The sequence below is a fragment of the Crocuta crocuta genome, unplaced genomic scaffold, assembly GCF_008692635.1.
Source record: "Crocuta crocuta isolate KB4526 unplaced genomic scaffold, BGI_CrCroc_1.0 scaffold556, whole genome shotgun sequence".
NCBI lineage: Eukaryota > Metazoa > Chordata > Mammalia > Carnivora > Hyaenidae > Crocuta > Crocuta crocuta.
The window spans coordinates 2,751,597-2,772,339 of record NW_027527436.1 but is presented as its reverse complement, the minus strand read 5'-3'; the positions used below and the strand labels follow the sequence as shown (position 1 = coordinate 2,772,339).

Sequence of the window (20,743 nt, the reverse complement as noted above, 5' to 3'; positions counted from 1 at the left end):
TTAACTGGAGACCTTTTCTAGAACTCTCAGTATTTTCAACATATGATTGTTCAGTCTCAGGGGTAAGTCAGTTTAACAACCTACATGAATATTACCTTTCTTTTTTTTTTTTATCACCAATAGGAACAGTAAAATATTATGATATTTAAATAAATGTCTTGATAATCAAACAAGGGATTACACATGCTTCTCAGTGTAAAACGTTAACAGTTAAGAATTTACTGATTCTAGTATCATATTTTATGAGTGTGTTTATTTCACCAGGAATGAGTTTGACTTTATATTCTGTTTAGAAAATTATTAATATTAAATGGATACCTAATCAAAATGTTAAAATAGTGATATTCATTTATAACAACCCTTAGAAGTTCTATTACTGTTGAACTCTTTGTCTTACATTCTGCTTCTTACAACCACAGGGAGATTCTGGAAGTTTATTCTGGAAATCTGTTCAGATTGCATACCCAGTCACATTGTCGCTGCCCTGGCAGCCACCCTCGGGTCCATCCTTTGGTTCAGCGATACTGCATTCCTAATGACGAAGAGGACACCACACCTGAAAGGGTGTTACGGCTGAATCCCGAAGCCCACCCTCTCTCTTTTGTCAACGATAATGATATCAATACTTCATGGGTATCACATGTGTTTACAAACATTACCCAGCTTAATCAAGGAGTGACTATTTCAATAGATTTGGAAAACGGACAATATCAGGTAATTTGAAATAATGGGGTCTGTTAGTTTCCTGAAGCTTCCATGACCAATGACCACTAATTTAATGGCTTAAAACAACAGACATTTCTTCTCTCACAGTTCTGAAGATCAGAAGTACAAAGTCAAAGTGCTGGCAGGACCACTCTCCCTCCAAAGACTCTAGTGGGGATCCTTCCTTGCTTCTTCCAAGCCCTGCTGTCTGTCTCCTGGTGTTCCTTGATTTACGGCCGCATAACTCCCATCTCTTCCTCTCTTTGCGCTGACCTTCCTCCGTGTTTGTGTCTGTGTGTCAAATCTTTCCCCTCATTCTGTTATAAGGCCCAGCCTTCATCGGGGATGATTTCATCTTCAGATCATTAACTTAATCACATGGGCAAATACCCTGTTTCCAAAGAAGGTCACATTCACAGGTACTGGGAGTTAGTACTTAAATGTATCTATTTGGGGATGCAATTCAATCTACTACAAGGTGAATTAGGCAACTGAACATGACTTCACTAAAATAGTGTATAATAATGTATGAAATAAAAATAAGATAAAATATGCAGGACCTTTTTTAGATATTTGTATGAAATCATATGAGATATTGAAATTAATGTTTATTATTAATTAGTATAAGTTAATAAAAACTGAGGTGCATATTCTAAATTGAATTTCTTCTTAAGTGGTTAACATTTGAAGCTAACAATTCCTTGATTTGATTTATACTGATGGGTCCAACTTACAACTCTAAAGACAATGATTGACTTATACATTTTCAGGTGTTTTATATTATCATTCGGTTCCTTAGTCCACAACCAACAATGATAAAGATCCAAAGGAAGAAGGAGGACAGCCTGGATTGGGAGGATTGGCAATATTTTGCTAGAAATTGCAGAGCTTTGGGAATGAAAAATAATGGAGATTTGGAGAAACCTGATTCTGTCAACTGTCTTCAGCTTCCCACGTATGAATACTTAAAAAATATCTTTGAATGAGTTAATTTTAATAAACGAATGGGTTAATAATAAGCAATAGGTAGACTCACTCACTAGACTGGTGAGTCTGTTTCACGAAGTTTCTTGAGGCAATTCTGTTAAGAGTCCTCCCTAACTTGAGTTTTAAATTCCTTTTAAAGTTCTCATAAAAGACTTTAGAGTATCTTTTGTTTAGTCTCATTTGGGTTTTATAATCTGATTTTCAGATCGTTTAGCAAGTTATCTGTATTAATAGAATTTTATTATGTCCTCAAGGAAGTGTTTTACTTTGTTTTTCTTGTGTTGATCCTATATTGTTTGCATACAAATTATATGAGATATGAGATATGTCTGTTTTCCCAGAGTGAAGAATTTAAGCTTTTATGAATATATTGTGTAATAATGTCTCAAAGTTGTAATTCTGTTTTGTTAAAAATGTGAATAGTTTTTCATGACTTCAAATATTTTTCATCAACAGTTTGACTCCATATTCTCATGGTAATGTCACATTTAGCATCCTAACACTTGGATCAAATCATCGTCCTGGCTACAATGACTTTTATAATACTCCATCTCTTCAAGAATTTGTAAAAGCCACACAAATAAGACTTCATTTTTATGGACAGTACTATACAACTGAGACTCCTGTCAGCTTCAGACACAGATACTATGCAATCGATGAAATCACTGTCACTGGGAGGTAATGTTCATTACTGAGGTTTGATTGCAGGGTGCTTTATATCATGAGTTTTGTTTTCAACAAGATTATGGTCAGACTTAATTTAAAAATACATTAAGATTTAGAGCAAGCCAGATTCTAAACTTCATGCTTGGAAACGGTTTCCTACTCTAAGATTGTTTGGAAAGATTTGTATGTAATTCTTTCCCATATGTAAGACCACATTGTTATGGAATCAATTTTCAAAAGCTGTTGAGTTTGGAAGGTGTGATACCCTGCATCTGGCACAGAAATAAGTTTCTAAATATTTACTAAATATTTTACTTGGTTCTAGAGTATAATTTTTAAAATATTCTTGAAATCAAAGAGAAGGAGCTCGATTTCGAAGTATAATTATATTCCCAGCCAGTTTGTAAGTGTGGGGCTTGGTCTCCCTGAGTTCACAATTCACAATTTTATGGAGAATATTTGTTTTCATGGGAGGAAAAATCTAAGATTGCCTAAATAATTTATAAACATCTGACCATAACTGAGAACATGGCTCAGTATTTCAAAATATGGATTGCTGGAGATCAACATACTCTCTCAAATGGAAATGGTACCTATGTAGACTATATTTAGCATGGAATTGTGCTAGAAGAGTGATATGCTAAATAATGTACATCTTTAAAAGCAGACCAGAATGCCAAACTATAAGTATTGTTTAGCACTAGCATAAAGAAAATAATAATACTATTAAATATTCACCATCTAATTTTTTGGGGGGGCGAACCATGAAATAATTGAAATTTGTTAATTTCATTCATTAAAAAATTTGTTTATTTTTAATTTTACTTTAACCATGACTTGCATAGGTTCCCTTGAGAAGTTTGTCATATGGCTGATATAGGTGGAAACAATCTCTGACCCCTTTTCCAGGGAGACTTGGAAATTATCTTCTCAGAACAATATGGTTTGGATATTGATGGCACTTCATCCAGTACTTTAGGATTAATACAAAACTTTCATGGGCATCCATATGATAAAAGAGAAACTGATCTTTGTGTTGATTATCATATTTGTCTTCCTTGTTGGATCTACACACTGGATATATTCACAGGTCCTTAAATATATTCACAGTGGAGGTGACTTAGGAGTTTTCTGATATTCCTGTTCATAGATGTCAGTGCTACGGTCATGCCGAGATGTGTGACACCACAAGCCAGCCCTATCGATGCCTCTGCTCTCTGGAAAGCTTCACCCAAGGACTTCATGTGAGTTCTCTGTTTGATGCACGGACATCTCAAAACAAAACAAAAACAAAACACAACCAAAACAAAACAAAAAAAATGTAGAGAGTGGTGAAAATAATTTCTTTTAAACTTAATTTTGGTCTGTTTTCTGAATGTCAATAAAAATAAATTGACATGAGTCTGAAATGTCAATTACTTTAGGAACTTTTTGGTAGAGAAAAAGAAAACTCATCAAAAGGATTTAAATATTATTTTTTTAAAATAAACTCTATCGGAAAAATAACAACTAAGATTAAACCTTACTTTTCTGTCTTTGTTGTATCAGTATTGTCATGTTTTATAAAACACGTTTTAAGGTGTCTAGATAGCATCGCACTAGAATTAAGGGTCTGAGTTCTGCATCTAAAAGGTATTTATACAAAGGTGTCTGTGCAATATAAACATCTTTTGATGCAAAGACATTTTTATGTATTTGTTTCAGTCAAGTTGAATTCATTGCTGATATCAGCAGTTTTAAGTAATTAATTTGAATATCTATAGTAAAAGGACTCAGAAATTATGTTACTTTAGGTTGTCTATGATGGTCCAGGGAAGTTTCATAGTTGAAGCAGATCTTTAGCTATATCATCAGTAAAATGGGGTAAATGGAAATGAAGTTGAGAGATTTTTGTTAATAGAAATTTCCAGCATCAATAACAGCTGATATGAAAGCAGTACAGCAGCCGAAACAATCATACCAGTGATAAAAAATAAATAGGGCAGAGTCTTCTAAGGAATGTTTAAGGGAATTGGTGTCAATTTGGAAAAAAAAAGTTAAAGCCCTACCTCATGGCATGTATAGAAGTCCAGGCGACTTAAAGCCCTAAATGCAAAAATAGTTGCAAATCTATTAAAATAAAGATTAAGATAATGTTTCTAAATCTAAAGCTAGGAACTTTATAACCAAAACAAATACGAAGTTAAAGAAAGAAACATATACAGTATAAGGATTGATTAATTGGATGAACTTGATTGATTCATTCTTTTTCAGCCATAATTTGTTTAATTTTTACTCACTGGACTGATTCTTGATTTTAAACTTAAAGTGACATTTATTATATTTTTTCTAGTGCCTCTTCTTTGATTCTTTAAGATGCATATTTCTCTTTCCTTCTAACCAGTGATTTCTTTTATTAACCTCACAATGTACACTGTCTCGTACATTCCTACTCGACTTGTCTTCTAAACTTTGCCTTGTACATGTGTTTAGTCACTTTACTTCTCTCTATCTTTTGTTTTAGGATATCATATAACATCTTGTTTTTTATTTTTATAAAACTTTTTAAACGTTTGTTTATTTTCGAAAGAGAGAGACAGAGACAGAGAGAGACAGAGTGTGAGTGGGCAGAGGGGCAGAAAGAGATGGAGACACAGAATCTGAAGCAGGCTCCAGGCTCTGAGCTGTCAGCACAGAGCCCGAGGCAGGGTTCAAACTAACGAAACACAAGATCATGACCTGAGCTGAAGTCAGATGCCTAACTGACTGAGCCACTCAGGCGCCCCAGAGCCATCTTGTTTTTTTAAAATCCACCTGTCAAGGTTTTGCTAGACTCCTTTTTTGTTTTCTGAGATTCTTAATCTGATCTAATTTGGTTCCAAGGACAACATTAGTGCCTATAGTTCAGTGGCAAGAGTACTATCTACAATGTAGACTTCCTCTAGCACATTTAGGACGTAGTCCTGGCCCTGAATTTCAACTCAGTCTTTGATTGGGTTACAGTATTCTTTCTTTCTATGTGCTTAAGCCAAAACTTTCATGTTCTGATTCAGATGTTCCTTTGAACTTATTTTCCAGATCATTGCTTTATATTGCTGATCTGTTAATTTGTACATCAGCCCTCACCACTGTTGATATTTGCTTTGAAAGAAGGAATCTTTTACATTTTTTGGCTTTCTAACATCCAGAGGCTTTGAATTTGGTTTGATTAGTATATCATGAGAAAAAAAATCTTTTTAAAACTCATTGATTTTAGTATGTTTGATTGTACAGCTTATCATATTGTCCCAGAAAGGAAATTAATTGGATGAACTTGATTGATCCACTCTTTCTACAGCCATAATTGTATGTATAAGTTTTTGCTAGTTTGATTTGTTCTTGATTTTAGAGTTAAAGTGACATTTATTCTAGTTTTCTTAGTGTCTTCTCCATTTGATCTTTTAACTTGGACACATCCCTTTCCTTGTAATCAGTGATTTCTTTTATTAACCTCAGCCCACTTTCCCAAAGTCACCAATAAAACTCTCTGGGTAGAATTTAGTAAGGCACTTTGATCTGAATCTATATAGTATGCAAAGCAAGGACTGGGCAATGCTTTCACATATGTTGTTTCCCGAGCTTCTTTTGCTTTATTTTGACTGGTTAGTTTCCTCCTCAACCCCCACTCCATCTCCTTTTCCTTTTGATACCACATCCCATTTTTCCACCTTTCTCTCTCTCTTTAGTTGCTTACAGTTGAGTAATTGATATTTTATGATTCTTGGAAGATTTCATGCTGCCCTTTAAAAATAGAGCCATTTAATGAATCAAAGCTCATGATTCGTTTCAGAAGTCAAGTTGGGATTTTCAGACTTGGTCTCAGGTGGTGACTGTTGGATTATGAACTAGAAAAATAATTAACTATAATTTAGGTTGAGAGTACATTTTAATGCTTCTTATTTAGACATTTAGTTTCTTTTAGGAACAAATGTAAAAAGTTGACTTTTCTGTTATTTTCTTCCTTGACATATTTTGATAATTTATGAATTTAGCCATAAATAAAAAAGCAACAGATCATTCACTTAGCAAAATTTGCCAAATGTAGCTGAAGGGAAAAAGTCAATAGACTGGTAACTTGAATGATTTCTCAGTGCTATATTTTCAACAATGTGTTGAAAATGAGAAATGATTTTATAAAGCATTCATAAGTATGACATTCTCTTTTTGTTATCATTCAAAATATTTTAATACATGTGGGACTTAGATATCTGAAAAAAATTTGAAAAGATACTTATTCAAATGCTTTTCACATTGTTCTACTTTTCAAAATAATAAGTTTTAATATAAGCCAAACATATCCTATTGGAACCAATGTTCTTTTTAAAGATCTGGACATAATCCAGAAAGAATGTCTTCAATTTCACAGTATTATGCTAACCATTAATAATAGTACTCAATAAACAGGGCTTTTGTGAATTATATTACAGCCATTTGGCAAACAGATGAAAACGTAAGCCTTGAGAACATGCCAATTCTTGGCAATTGGCAGTCCTATAAGAAAGTGTTTTTAGTGGAAGTGAAAATGAATGAAGTCAGGAGAATGGTGAATTCAGAAGCAAGTTCTTATATATAGCCATTCCAGTGGAATTTTATATATAAAGCATTCTTTAATTGTTTATGAAGTTGCTATCACAAACAGGTGGTTCATAGGAGGGAACAGAGTTTAAATAGTTTCTTAATTAATTTCCAACAAGAATTTTCCCTTCTTCTCCTACTCCTCCTCTCTCATCTCTGGCTTCTCTTAATCAGAAAGTAATCCAACACTATGTCTACGTTTCCACCATGGCAACAATTGTAACTTAGGGCGACAGTAATCCTCTTTGGAGCTGTAGCACTCCTTGGTTTGCACCATATTCTCTCCCGTCCGTAGCCTTATATGTGGGTGATCTCACTTTTATTAATACCTAGCCCTCTTAATAGAGTCAGACTTACACTAGTGACTAGAATACATGTTTAATTATTCTGGGAATAGCAAGACCAACTGATTCATAACTTCATTGCTAAATCCCATTTCTTTTGTCCACTCATAAAATTAAAAGTTAATAAAACATATTTTTTAAAAACCTGAAGAAAAAATATTACCAAAGGCCCTACAGATCCCGAGATAAATTTCAAGCCACACTTATTTTTTCTTAAATATTTCATTGTATTTTGTGATACCTAAAACACCTACCTTAAGGCACTCAATGATTCTCCTCTGTGCTACTGCATAGGAACTCTAACAGATTTTGGTATTGTATTGGCAGTGTAAGGTTTTGACTTTAATGTATGGTTGCTTACCATAAATGATAATTGTGTATTTCATTAATAGAGAATAATTTCAGAATATTTGTAACATTTCTTCTCTAGAAATGACTGAAACAATAAATAATTTACTGGTTTCATTTAAGGATTAATCCAGAGAAAAAGAAATCTCAAAAGACTATATTCCATTCAGTAACTTTCAAGCAGAGTTGAATGTTTCAAAGCAGAAATCGGGATTACACTGCATTTAACCCTGCATGAATCACTTGATAAGAAACACATATATGCTTTTTAAATAATAATTTTTGGATAACTGATAATCACTGTTACTTGTACATGTATTTTAAAATTGAAGTGAATTTTTTATTTTAAGATAATTGTGAATTCATGTACAATTGTAATAAATAATAAATAGATTTCTTATATCCTTCACTCAATTTGAACCAATATAATGTCTTGCAAAACTAGTGACTTTTCCTTTTAAGCAACTTACCTGAAGTATGATTTGCATACCATGAAATGTACCAATTTAAAAATGTATAGATTGATTGAATTTTAGCAACTCTTGTGTGATCACTACCATATTCAAGATATAGAATGTTTTTCTCTCTAAACATTCTTTTGTGTTCCCTACAGTACATGCCTCCTCCCCAAACTCAGTCCCAGGAAACTGACAACCTGCCTTCTGTCACTATAGATTACCTTTGCCTGTTCTAAAATTTCATATCATGGAGTTATTCAAACATGTATTCTTTTGGTGCATAGGTTTCTGATTCCACTCCCTACCTCCCTTGCCTTTATTATTTTTTAAATAATTTCCTAACTACTTGCTATTAGCTTTATTGCAGTACTATATCTCTGGTCCATCTGTTGCTCAAGAAGTATGTGTCAAGTTCTTAGATGCAGAATACAACCTAGGAACTGTGAACAGTGTATGTCAACTAACAAGGTTACATAGTTACAATACATCCATTACTCCTCTTTACTTGTTCTAAAAATTCAAGTGTTGATAAATTATAGGTTTAAGAAATATGTTACCAGTTGCAACTTGCGTCCTAATGATTTTTCATTTTCTTTTAATAGTTATGTTCATTTTTCAGGGACTCTTGGCTAAGAGTGATGTAATAATCAGTGCCTCCGCCAAGCACTGACACTTTGTTGGCTACTTAGCTATTCTTTCATCATTCTCTGACATCATTACCTGCAAGGGTGGCCAAGTGTTCACAGAGCAATTTATTAGTAACCATGAATACTTCTCTTATTCTTTGGCTCTGATTTGTGACCCTTTTATAGTATTAATCATGGCTTTTATGAATTAACTACAATCTAGCTATCAGTATGCATTTTTGTTAGTATTATAAATAGCAGAGCCAGCTTAAAACATTTTGTATAATAGGCCTTCCTACCATTCAATAATTTGAATGGTGCCAACATCACACTCTACAATGCTTATTATGTAAATGAATATTTCCTGTTATTTTAGAAAGTGTGTTCCTTTAGAGCACACAAATCCAAAAGTATGAGTCATCATAACTAGCTTGAGTCATATTTTTATTACACATCAAGCTTTCCCAGTAATGTCTTCTGTTTGCTCATGCTAAGATTTTATTCTAAATGTATTTCATTGTATACTCTATCTTATAAATACTAATGAATTAATTTTTAAAGTAACTAGCATTCAGACAGTTTATACTACAGAATCTATATTAGATGTATATTTAGTAAATCAAGGTCTAGAATTTCATTTCCTCTCTGGCACATGGTGATATTATTGATCTTTGAAAAACTCTTGCACTAGTAATTCCACGTTCATAGACAGGAAGACTCAGTATTGTCAACATGTCTGTTCTTCCTACCTTTATCTATAGATTCAAAGTAATCCCAGTCAGAACCTCAGAAAGTCATTTTATGGATATCAACAAACTATTTCTAAAGTTTATGTTAGAGGCACAAGACACAGAATAGCCAAGACAATATTGAAAGACAAGAACAAAGTCAGAGGTATCATTAAAATTATAGTAATTAAAACAGTGTATGCAATGAAATACTACATGGCAATGTGAAAGAATGAAACCTGGCCATTTGTAGCAACATGGATGGAACTAGAGGGTGTTACGCTGAGTGAAATAAGGCAGAGAAGGACAGATACTGTATGTTTGCACATATAGGTGGATTAGGAGGAAGTTAACGGAGGACAATGTGGGAGAAGAAGACGAAAAATAGTTGGGGAGAGAGAGGGAGACAAACCATGAGAGATTCTTGAATACTGACAACAAACTGAGGGCTGATGGGGGTGGGAGACAGGGGAAGGAGGGTGATGGGCATAGAGGAGGACACTTGTTGAGATGAACACCCAGTGTTATATGTAAACCAACTTGACAATAAACTATTTTAGGGAAAAAAAAAACAATGTGGCCCTGGCAAAAATAATTAGATCAGTGGGATGGAATAGAAATACAACCTTATAAATATAGTAAACATTAATGTAAACTGTGGACTGTGGATGATAATGATGTGCCAATTTACATTTATAAGCTTATGACAGTATACAACTCTGGTGCCAGATGTTGAAAATTGAGGATTCTGTGAATAGACTAGGGTGGGAGGTATATGGGAACTCTATCAGTCTCTCAATTTTTTTTTCAACTCAAAAATGCTCTGAATATTATAGTCTATTAAAAAAGTAGCATTTAAGACAGAAGTGATGATTGCATTTAGGGAGATCACAGGTCCTTGAATTATTCTTGAAGACAGTGGAATACTTCATATTTAAAATTAAGCAAGATTTTTATTTAAGAATAACACAGCAAAAGAGAAGAAATATAGTATGTAACTTCCCAAACTATAGAGAATAAAAAGGAAACAACTTTCTTATTCTGACATAAGGCAAAAAAGAGGGAAATAAGTAAGATATGTAGAATGTATAGATTCCAAATATAGCAATAATCATAACAAATGTTAATGTGTTAAACTTAGTTAGATTTAAGAATTGTCACACACATTAAAATAAAGTATACACTGTTGTCTGAGAAGAGCCTGCAGTAACGTGAGGGAGTACCTCAGGCACAAATTTTAAGAAGGCACCAGTGAACTTATTAATCAAGATAAATAATATTTTAACGGAATCCTTAATAAAGGCAAAGTAAATGCTAAAATCTATGAGGAACAGTATATAAACATTTTAAGTAAAAACAAGCTGCTGTCTGTTTTATAACTCTGAGTTACGTAGCAATGAGAGCTGCTGTTCCAGTCAGCCACCGTTTCTGCCTATCAGTTCTGTAAGGCTGTCTTGTTTCTGCCTTATATAAAGGTTGACAATGATTTAGAAACAGATTAGGCAAGATGAAGGCTTATATATAGCTATGCTTTTTGATTACAGAGTGTTTATTGACTTTTTCTACTTGGTTCCTAATATGGAAGGATATTTTATAAATGTATATAGGGATGTGTATTTTTCTTTTGTTCTCAAGCTCCAACAAGGCTCAGCACAGCCCTCATGTTGAGATGGTGAGACATATACCTAAAACATAAGCACATATAAAGTTTAAAAATTTAAAAGCTAGCTTAAGCTATACAATATTACGTAAGATAGACTTTCTTTTTCAACTTTTTAACATTTATTTATTGCTGAGACACAAAGCATGAGCAGGGAAGGGACAGAGAGAGAGGGAGACAGTATCTGAAGCAAACTCTAGGCTCTGAGCTGTTAGCACAAAACCTGATGTGGGGCTTAAACCTGTGAACTTCGAGATCATGACCTGAGGTGAGGTTGGATGCTTAACTGACTGAGCCACTCAGGCGCCCTGGTAAAATAGACTTTAAGTAAAAACTTTTTTTAGAGATAAGGTACTTTACCACCTAATGGTAAATGATAGAATTCTAAACTTCTATGCATCTTGTAGCATAGATTCGAAAGTATAAAGCAAAATTTGACAGAACTGGAGAGAAAAATTGACAAATCCAACAAAGAAGACTTTAATACATCTCATTTAAGTAATTAATCAGGCAGTCAAAAAATTAAAATCCTTAATTGAGAATTGAATGAATTTGAAGTTTGAACTAATAGAATAGAAAACAGGTATTCAACAATGAAAAAATACATGTTCCTGTCAGGATCACATGGAAAATATATGAGCATTGATCATGTACTAATCAATAATGATAGTTGCAACAAATCATAAAAAATTTGTAATCACAACACACTGTAAGCAGTAAGTAAATAGTTCTGTGTAAATGAATGCATATAGTCATTTCACTATTATCCAAAGTATAGTCAAGAAAAGTAGAAATAGATGGGAAAAAAAACCTTTAAATAAAATTATGAGCCTTTTATTAATCCAGAATAATTTTATTGAGTACTCATTTGGATGCGGTGGTTTTACATTTCTTGAAGAACTTATATACTCTTGAAGAATTTATATACTCTTAGGAATTGGTGGTAGGGGTGGGGGAAACAAAATAAGTAAAATAAGCAAGTTAAATACATTGTATTCTAGGGTTTTAATTTATTTTGAACTGTGTCAGTAAAATGTGGAGGCAGGGATGCAAGACCAAACAAAGAGATTACAAAAAGAAAATTTATGATCATTCTCCCATGTAAACAAAGCCAAAAATTTTTAAATGATGAGTCAAATATACAGTAATATATGGCAGCCAAATTGGGTTTCTCCCAGGAATGCAAGTGAAATTTAATATTAATAAAACTAATGTAATTCACCACATTAATTTAAGGAAGCAAAAACATTACTTCAATAGACTTGGAAAAAAAGCAATTAATAAAATTTAACACCCATCTAGATAAGTGCTTTAAGAACTCTTAACCTGATAGAGAACAACTACATTTTTCTAATAGTAACAGTGCTTATAAATGTAAAGCCATTGAAGCATTCCCTTGAAAATCAGGAATAAGACAAGGACATCTATTATTCCACACTTTACTGGAGGATCTAGCCAGCTCAATATGATAAGAAAAAAAAAACACTTAAAAGAAATGAGCTGCCAATATCTGAAGATAAGAAAATTGAGCCAGAGGGGCGCCTGGGTGGTTTAGTTGATTAAGCAACCGACTTCAGCTCAGGTCATGATCTCATGGTTTGTGGGTTCGAGCCCCACATCGGGCTCTGTGCTGACGGCTCAGAGCCTGTTTCGGATTCTGTGTCTCCCTCTCTCTCTGCCCCCTCCCCACTCATTCTGTGTCTCTCAAAACTCAATAAATGCTAAAAAAAAAATTAAGAGAAAAAATAATTGAGCCAGAAAATGCAAAAAATTCCACAAATTATTAAATATTAAAGAGAATGCAGTAAAGTGGCTAGATACAGGATAGGAACATGAAAATAATTGTTTTTATATACCAAATAATAAAAAATAAACAGTTGAAAAACAATTTTTCCACAGAAAATATAGCATGTCTTTACAACTTCTGAATACAAGAAACAAAAACAATAAAGGAAGAAACTAACAAATGTGGCTACGTTATCATTAGAAACTTTTAATCACCAAAAGCTACTATTTAAAAAAAAAAAGAAAAAGAGAAGCTACATTTAGCATATTATATTAGCAACATAACACATAGAACAGACGAAAGGGAATTTTTAAATCAAACCAATTAAGAAACAGACCAAGAAAATTGAACCGAGTAATTTGCGTAAGCAGCTAGAGTAGCAACTCAAAAGGCCAATATACATATGGAAACAGCTGCAATTTTACTAGTTATCAGTAAAGTAATCATAACTATGAGATAACATTTTATATTCATGAGGTTGGCAAAGATTCAAAAAACTCTGAAAATTTCATTGGCTGGCAAAGGTGTAGATTACTGGGGAATTCATTCAATGATGGGAATGTGTCACTCATGTGGGAAAACAATTTGCAAATGTTTAAATGGATACTTACAACAGTTCAATTTATATAAATGAATATAGCTATTACATCAACATGACTAGACTCTCAATTGAATACAAAAAGCTTATAGAATATATATACAATATACCATTTATGTGATATTTAAAAATATGCAAAACAATACTGTTTTTAAGCAATATATAAATATGAAGAAAAGGTGCTTATTCTACTTATTTTGTTTCCCCCACCCCTACTCCCAGTTCCTAAGAGTATATAAATTTGTATAGATTAATGGATGTTACTAAGTTCAAGTGTTTCTGGTGGAGTGGAATGTATATTGCAGTGTTTTGTTTTTTAACTCAGGTAGTGAATAAAAGAGCACACTTGTTTGCTTTTTATTATTTACAAATTTTGCAGTCCTGAATACTTTAATATAACTGTCCTAAGATAATAAGATTTATTAATCTCTCAGGAACATATCACCTATGTTAAGTATTCATACTACTGCTAAAAACAGTGGAGGTGACTCTAGCATGGAATAACTGTTACAAAATTCATGATTATTGTGTATCTTTATAGTTCTAATGTGATGATTGGTCATTTGCTATCTTCATTCAACAAATATTTATGAAGTGCCTTCTACGGGTAGAGCATTATGCTACAGTAGCACCATAACATTTTTATTAATGATGCAAGTATTTGAAAATCTTGAAGGAATTTCATTTGTGAAAATTAAAAAAGATTTCCTGGCAGACACTAATTACTGTAATAAATAGAGATGACTTTAGTGCAAACAAATTATTCAGACTGACAATTTATAATTAACAGATAATATAAATCCCATGACATTTTAAATCTTAAAAAATTTAGATGTTGCTATACTAATGAAAAGATTTTGAATATTTACAAATCTAGTATTCAAGTCTAAGATGAAATAAAATTTCCAATATAAAAATCGCTTTCTTTCCAAATAGTAACTCAGGTACATTTTGGTGTCCACTCACTAAGTGTAGAGAAACGCTAAAAACTAAAAGACATAATATATTTTGCTGCTTAAAATATGTATCTATATTTTGAAGAAGGACATGTAAAGAACATTTTAATATGATGAATCCATTTTCTCTTCTTTGACTTCCTTTATAAAATAGCGCAGATTATTCTATACAAATGTGTTCTCTATTCCAGGCCACATTTTCTGGAATATTAGTAGAGGTAAATTACTATGGTTGCTATAAAAATATAATTGCCTTGGCTTGGCCACAACCTACAAACTTGAAGAAGCCTCAAAGTCCTCCTTCTGTACTCTTGCGAAAACCTTGTATATCTCATATACCTCTCTTCTATTTAGTGCCCTGAACAAGTCCCACAGTTAAAGAGAAAGAGGCAATAAAGAAGGGCAGGCAGGCCAGAGAAGAAATCAAATATGAAACAATGGGCAGTATTCAAAATCAATATGACTCCCATGCTCGTCATGCAAACGGATCTCATTCAACAACTAGATTTTGTTAGATGGTTTGCACTCCCAAGCCAGAGTACAAGTTTCCTTCTGACAAGTATATAAACTATAAGTTATATTTTTATATAGACTGTGTAGAACTGAAGCCATTGTCCAAATAATTCTATCTACAGTCTCTATTTTTGCAAATGTGGATTTTGTTTCACATGTTATCAAAATTTGTTTTATTGGATGATTTTCCAATCTTCCATTGTACCTTACTGATAAAGTACAGACAAGACATTTCATAAATTAGAAATTTTCTAAAAGTAGCCAATGCATATTAATGGTTGATTTGTTAGGCTATGTATTTTAGGTGTTCATGATTATTGTATTATCCCAAAGGTCTCATTAGTATTATCCAGTAGTATTAGTTGTTATTTAATTTATGCTGTTACTTTCAGCACCTAGCGAGCAGCTAAGTACATATTTTCTGTGGACAATTTAATTACATGAGAATTTCTAACTAGGAGAAAGATAATTACTGAAGAAAGAATTGAAAGATAAATACGTGACTATTTCAGCCTTCTCAATAGCAAGGCATAGTAATTGTTTAGGTTTGCTAATTGAGATTACATAATAATCTATACGTAAAAATCTGCAGGAAAATACTGCATTTACCTTTAAACCTTTAATGTTACTATTTAAATAAATACTAGACACATTAAGGTATAGTCCTGTAACATGTCATAAATGTAAACAGTCTGTTAGGTCATTCATTCATGCATTCCTCAAACATATGCTGATAGCCTACTATGTGCAAAGCACTGAGTCACTTTCTATCTAGATTCTCCCTGTAGTTGGATGTTTCATCTGTGTCTTCATCCCCCACTCCACCCAATCTATCACGGACACGAAGTTATCATGTTTGTCTAATCATACCTCTGTGATTGGAGCACTAGAACTACAAAGGGAAACTTCTATTGAAAGAAGCAGTTATGTGATTACACTGAGGTATTTAACTTTATAAAGCTGATTTCTCTAGTAGACATAAGAAATTATACTGAAACAATATCATTTGAATTACAGTTGAACTGCTACATCCAAAGAAAAAAGGAAGCTGTGAATAGAGTCAAAGAACAATTATTATTATTAGAGATTTAGGCTCTTAAAATTTCTAACATGCTGATCTGATGAGAAAGGAGCAATTTATAGACTTTCAGAAGATCTCTAATTCATTTAGGCCATTTGGGAGTAATTGAACAAATTGCCTCTTTTAGCTCAGTTAGTAGTACCATACTGACTTCTAAAAAGTGAGTATTTTATAATCACTCACTTTGGAACAGAATGCCTCCCTTGCCTTCCCACACAGGCAGGGGCTGCTTACATACCTCTGAATTTTCCAGCCAGTGAGGAGGGACTCCAACTTTGGGTTTTCAGGGCTCTGCCTTCCAGTTTAGACTCTGAGCAGAGGGGCATGAGTATGAATAGCTAGCCACAGTGGATCCACTCAACACCTTTCTCCCTGAGATCATTTCCTGTCCCTGGAGCCAGCATAGCATGGTGATTAGGAGTGAGAGCTCTAATGGAGAATGAAGGAGAATATGATATATATACTGTATGTATATGTGTGTGTGTGTGTGTGTGTGTATATATATATGTATGTATGTATATATGTGTGTGTGTATGTATACATATACCTATGTGTATACTTTTATATATAATATTTATACATTTTATATATACGTAAATTGAGTGCCTCCTATGTGTGAAGGCTTCTAGACACTGGGAATATTGTAATGAACAAAACACAGCAAGCATTGCTATCCTCACAAATTTTTACATTCTAGTTTATACTAATTGTCATTCCAGGGGGTGACATTAGAAAATTATTGTTTCTTTCCTATTCTTCAGTTTTCTCATCTGTAAAATGGAGGTAATAGCAACTCTTGCTTCATAGGTTATTAGAAAGAAAGTTAGCTAATAAATACAAAGCAGTTAGGACTGATGCCATAACATATTGGCGATTCCTACTGCATGAAAAGCATTGTTTAGATAAAGATGTTTGTTGGCATTTTTCTGTTGAAAGTAGAAAAGGAAACAATTTTCTTTCACTTTTTTTTTTGTTTTCACTAAAACGAGGAAAGAAGGAAGTGAATTCACTAATAGAAATGAGCACATGTTGCATCATCCATTCATTGGTCTATTCATTCATTCATGCATTCTTTCCCTTAATAAATATTAATTGAGCAATTATGTTTCAGGCATTATGCTGTAATTGATTAGATCAAGAAGAAGCTTATAGTCTACTAAGGGCAACAGACAAGTGAATGGAATATTAAAATAGTTCATGATAATTACAGTGATTTAAAAAGTATAGACAGCAAGCTATTTTCTCTATTAATGCTTAATAAAATAAGGCAGCACTTATAGTTGTCCTTTGTGCCTCTAAATTTTAACCTGTATGGCACATCCCAGGCTTAAGGAAAAATAAAGGATTATTTCATTGTTTACCGTTGCTTGGGAATTAACTACTTCTTACAGATTTTCCAGATGTGACTTTATTTTAATTAATTTTTTAAAGTTTTTTACTTAAATAGCCTCTAGCTCCAACATGGGGCTCGAACTCATGATCTCGAGATCAAGACTTGCAAGCTCTTCTGAGTGAGCCAGCCAGGTGCCCCTCCTCATGTGACTTCTCATTTATATGTAGTTAAGAAACAAAGCAGGTGAACATAGGGGAAGGGAAGGAAAAAAGAGATAAAAACAGAGAGGGAGGCAAAACACAAGAGACTGTTAAATACAGAGAACAAACTGAGGGTTGTTGAAGGGGTGGTGGGTGGAGGTAGGGCTACATGGGTGATGGACAGTAAGGGGGGGCACTTGTTGGGATGAGCACTGGTTGTTATATATTAGTGATAAATTACTAACTTCTACTCATGAAACCATTACTACACTATATGTTAACTAACTGGGATTTAAATTAAAACAATAAACAAAATGTAAAAACAATAAATTTAAAAAATTGCAATACAGTTGAGTTTTTATATTGAAAAACTAAAATGAACATTTAAGAAATCATTTAATCCATTTTTTGAAATAATTCAAAAATTTTTAATAGTTTATTTACTTTTGAGACAGAGACAGAGCATGAGTGGGGGAGGGGCAGAGAGAGAGAGGGAAACAGAATCTGATACAGGCTCTAGGTTCTCAGCTGTCAGCACAGAACCTGATGTGTGGCTCGAACCCACAAACCACAAGATCATGACCTGAGCCAAAGTCGGACACTTAACCAACTGAGCTACCCAGGCGCCCCATTTTTTGAAATAATTCAAAAGTAGGTTCTCTGTTTTCTTAATCTGTGAATGTTAAAAACATTTTGATGACTCATGGTCATTTTTCTGAACTTGAGTTTTCAAGGGGCATTGAGTCTGTTAGGTCTTTTGAGCTCTTCTATGGGGAATTTTCGGAAGATCATCCCCACCCTGATCCTTCCTAGGGACTTTACGTATCTTTGGCTAAGAAGACATTTTCTTCTTCCTTCAAAGATACATAATGGTCATTAAAAATTGTTGCATAAGTGACTGAATATATGAGGTGCTGCTAAAGTTTCACTGTTTTAAATTTCCCTGTATGCAGTTCATATTTTTCTGAAATTTTAAAGTATTCAAAATTAATGGATCAGAATTGAGACTGATGGGAGGAAGTTGGCAAAATGCTTTTGGACCAGTGGATACCTTTGTAACACTGTCTTTGCTAGTCTGTAATGGTAACAAGAGAATCGTATTACAGTTTAATGATCCCAAAGAGAGAAATACCATTGTGTATTGTTAGAATGTAATACAATAATATAGAATTTCATTATTGTCTTCCAGATTCACTGATTGTTCTGTGACTATCCTACCTGAATATGTCAAACTGTTTGATTATAACTTCATGAAGTTGATTAGTAGCCTGTAAGAAGCCATCAAAATAAAAGCATTTAAATGAATCAGTGATAAAGGTCTTCAACCCTGATAAAGCCATTGTCTAATTTTATAACTTGAGCACCCACGGACATATCAGGGGGAATCCAGTTGTTATAGAAGAAACACACCATTGAAAGTGACAAATGATTAATTGGAGATTGGAAAAACATTAAGTAGAAAACCATCTAGTTCAGAAACTGCATAAAATGTACACAGATGTTTCTAAATTTTAAATAAAACATTAAACATTATTGATAGAAAAGATAGAAGAAAATTATGAGGGCTCAAAAATTTACTTATAATGCTCATAATTTACTCAAAAATTACTTCTATTTCTTCTATTTTGCCATGGTTCTCAGGCTTATCTGGAAGGAGTTGTAGAGACACAATTATGAAATCATAAATTTACATTCTATGAAATTTTATAATCAAAAGATAGACTACAAAGTATTTCTTGTCTTTTATCTGTCTTGTAAAACACACAAAATGACAGTAACAAGCATCATCCTTAAGATCAAAGGCCAATATATCAGTGTGTCATTTAGTTCTGTATCTTTTAAATCAGATTTTACAACAGAAATTTTGACTGTTATCTCTCAAAATCCTCATTAATCTCATTGTTTGGTAACATTTATATCTTTAAAAAATTCATACTCTGTTGGTAATTTATAAACTCAGCTTACATCGACTTGAAAACATAATCATTTTCTCATAGTATCTTACTGATCTGTGTATAATTTAAAACTGGAACATTTTAATTTTCTTAGCTTTTCTTAGTGAAGTGTTACATGCAAATTATGTGTAATTTTCTTGTAAGTATCCAGGAAGTTGCATTTTATTTTCCCTTCATTTTTTTAATTCATTAGTAATAAATGCATCCTGTGGTAAAAATAAACTTTTACCTTATGAAAAGTAAAAGCCATCTATAACTCTACCATCCATAGATAACCTGACCAAAGGCTCTTACTTTGTATCCTTTCATATCTATTATTATTATTATTGTAAATCTGTATTATTCATCTCGATCTTCTTAAACTTGTAGCTCAATATCCATGTCTGTACAGATTAATCCACCTCTATCTAGTAAATAGCATTATACTCTTCATGTTATCCTTAACATCATTTTTGAATTTGAACCATATTATGAATACTTTTCTACATTTATATTCATAATTTTGTAAGTTTCACATTTTTATTTATATTAAATACTATATTGTATAGAACTCCAAGTACATAGAAAAATGTCTGATATAGACCCAACAAAAAATGAATAATAGACTTTTGCTTATATTTCATACCAATTTGGACCAGGTGATGTCTGTAACTTTAAGACTTAATTTTCTCAAAATATTCTATGTTATCTAGAGACCAAAAGTCTACAAAACTCTTAATATATCTTGAGAAGACATACAAAGGATATATTTCTGTATTTTTTCTCCCTCTTGCTATGAATTTCCATGTCTTGTGAGTATTAATAATTCAAAACTTAAAAGTGAAAGCACTGTAAGATAAATACTCATTATATTTCTTTGACGGTGTATGACATTTTCAAACAATTCTCTTTTGGGCATTGTTTCCTTTTCTTCACAATTTAAAAAATCTTTACCAATAATTTTAAAAATGCATTTTTTCGGAATTCCCACTGGAATTGTTGGGTTTAATGGAATGTCCTGGCAGGTCTGGATGAACTGCCTTCCTAGGAGTAGTGTCTACAAATTCTTGTTCCCCTGGTACTGTAATATATTAAAAAATAATTCAACTTGAGAGTTGAAAATCATATCTATGCTTGTTTTCTTTAATTAGAGACAAGATGTTACTATTATTTCTGTAGGGTTTTTTTTTTTTTTAATTTTTTTTTTTTTTTTTTTATATCTACTAT

At 32.8% G+C, this 20,743-nt stretch overlaps 1 protein-coding gene across 1 annotated transcript in view; it reads left to right on the top strand.

Moving 5' to 3' along the window:
* The window catches only part of USH2A (usherin), a 717,315-nt gene that overhangs the window by 75,324 nt on the left and 621,248 nt on the right, over nt 1-20,743 (top strand). Inside the window, exons 5-8 of the mRNA XM_077759473.1 lie at nt 420-714; nt 1,476-1,660; nt 2,149-2,370; nt 3,509-3,602. Of these exons, the coding sequence (XP_077615599.1) occupies nt 420-714; nt 1,476-1,660; nt 2,149-2,370; nt 3,509-3,602 (796 nt within the window). The remainder of the gene's footprint in view (nt 1-419; nt 715-1,475; nt 1,661-2,148; nt 2,371-3,508; nt 3,603-20,743) is intronic.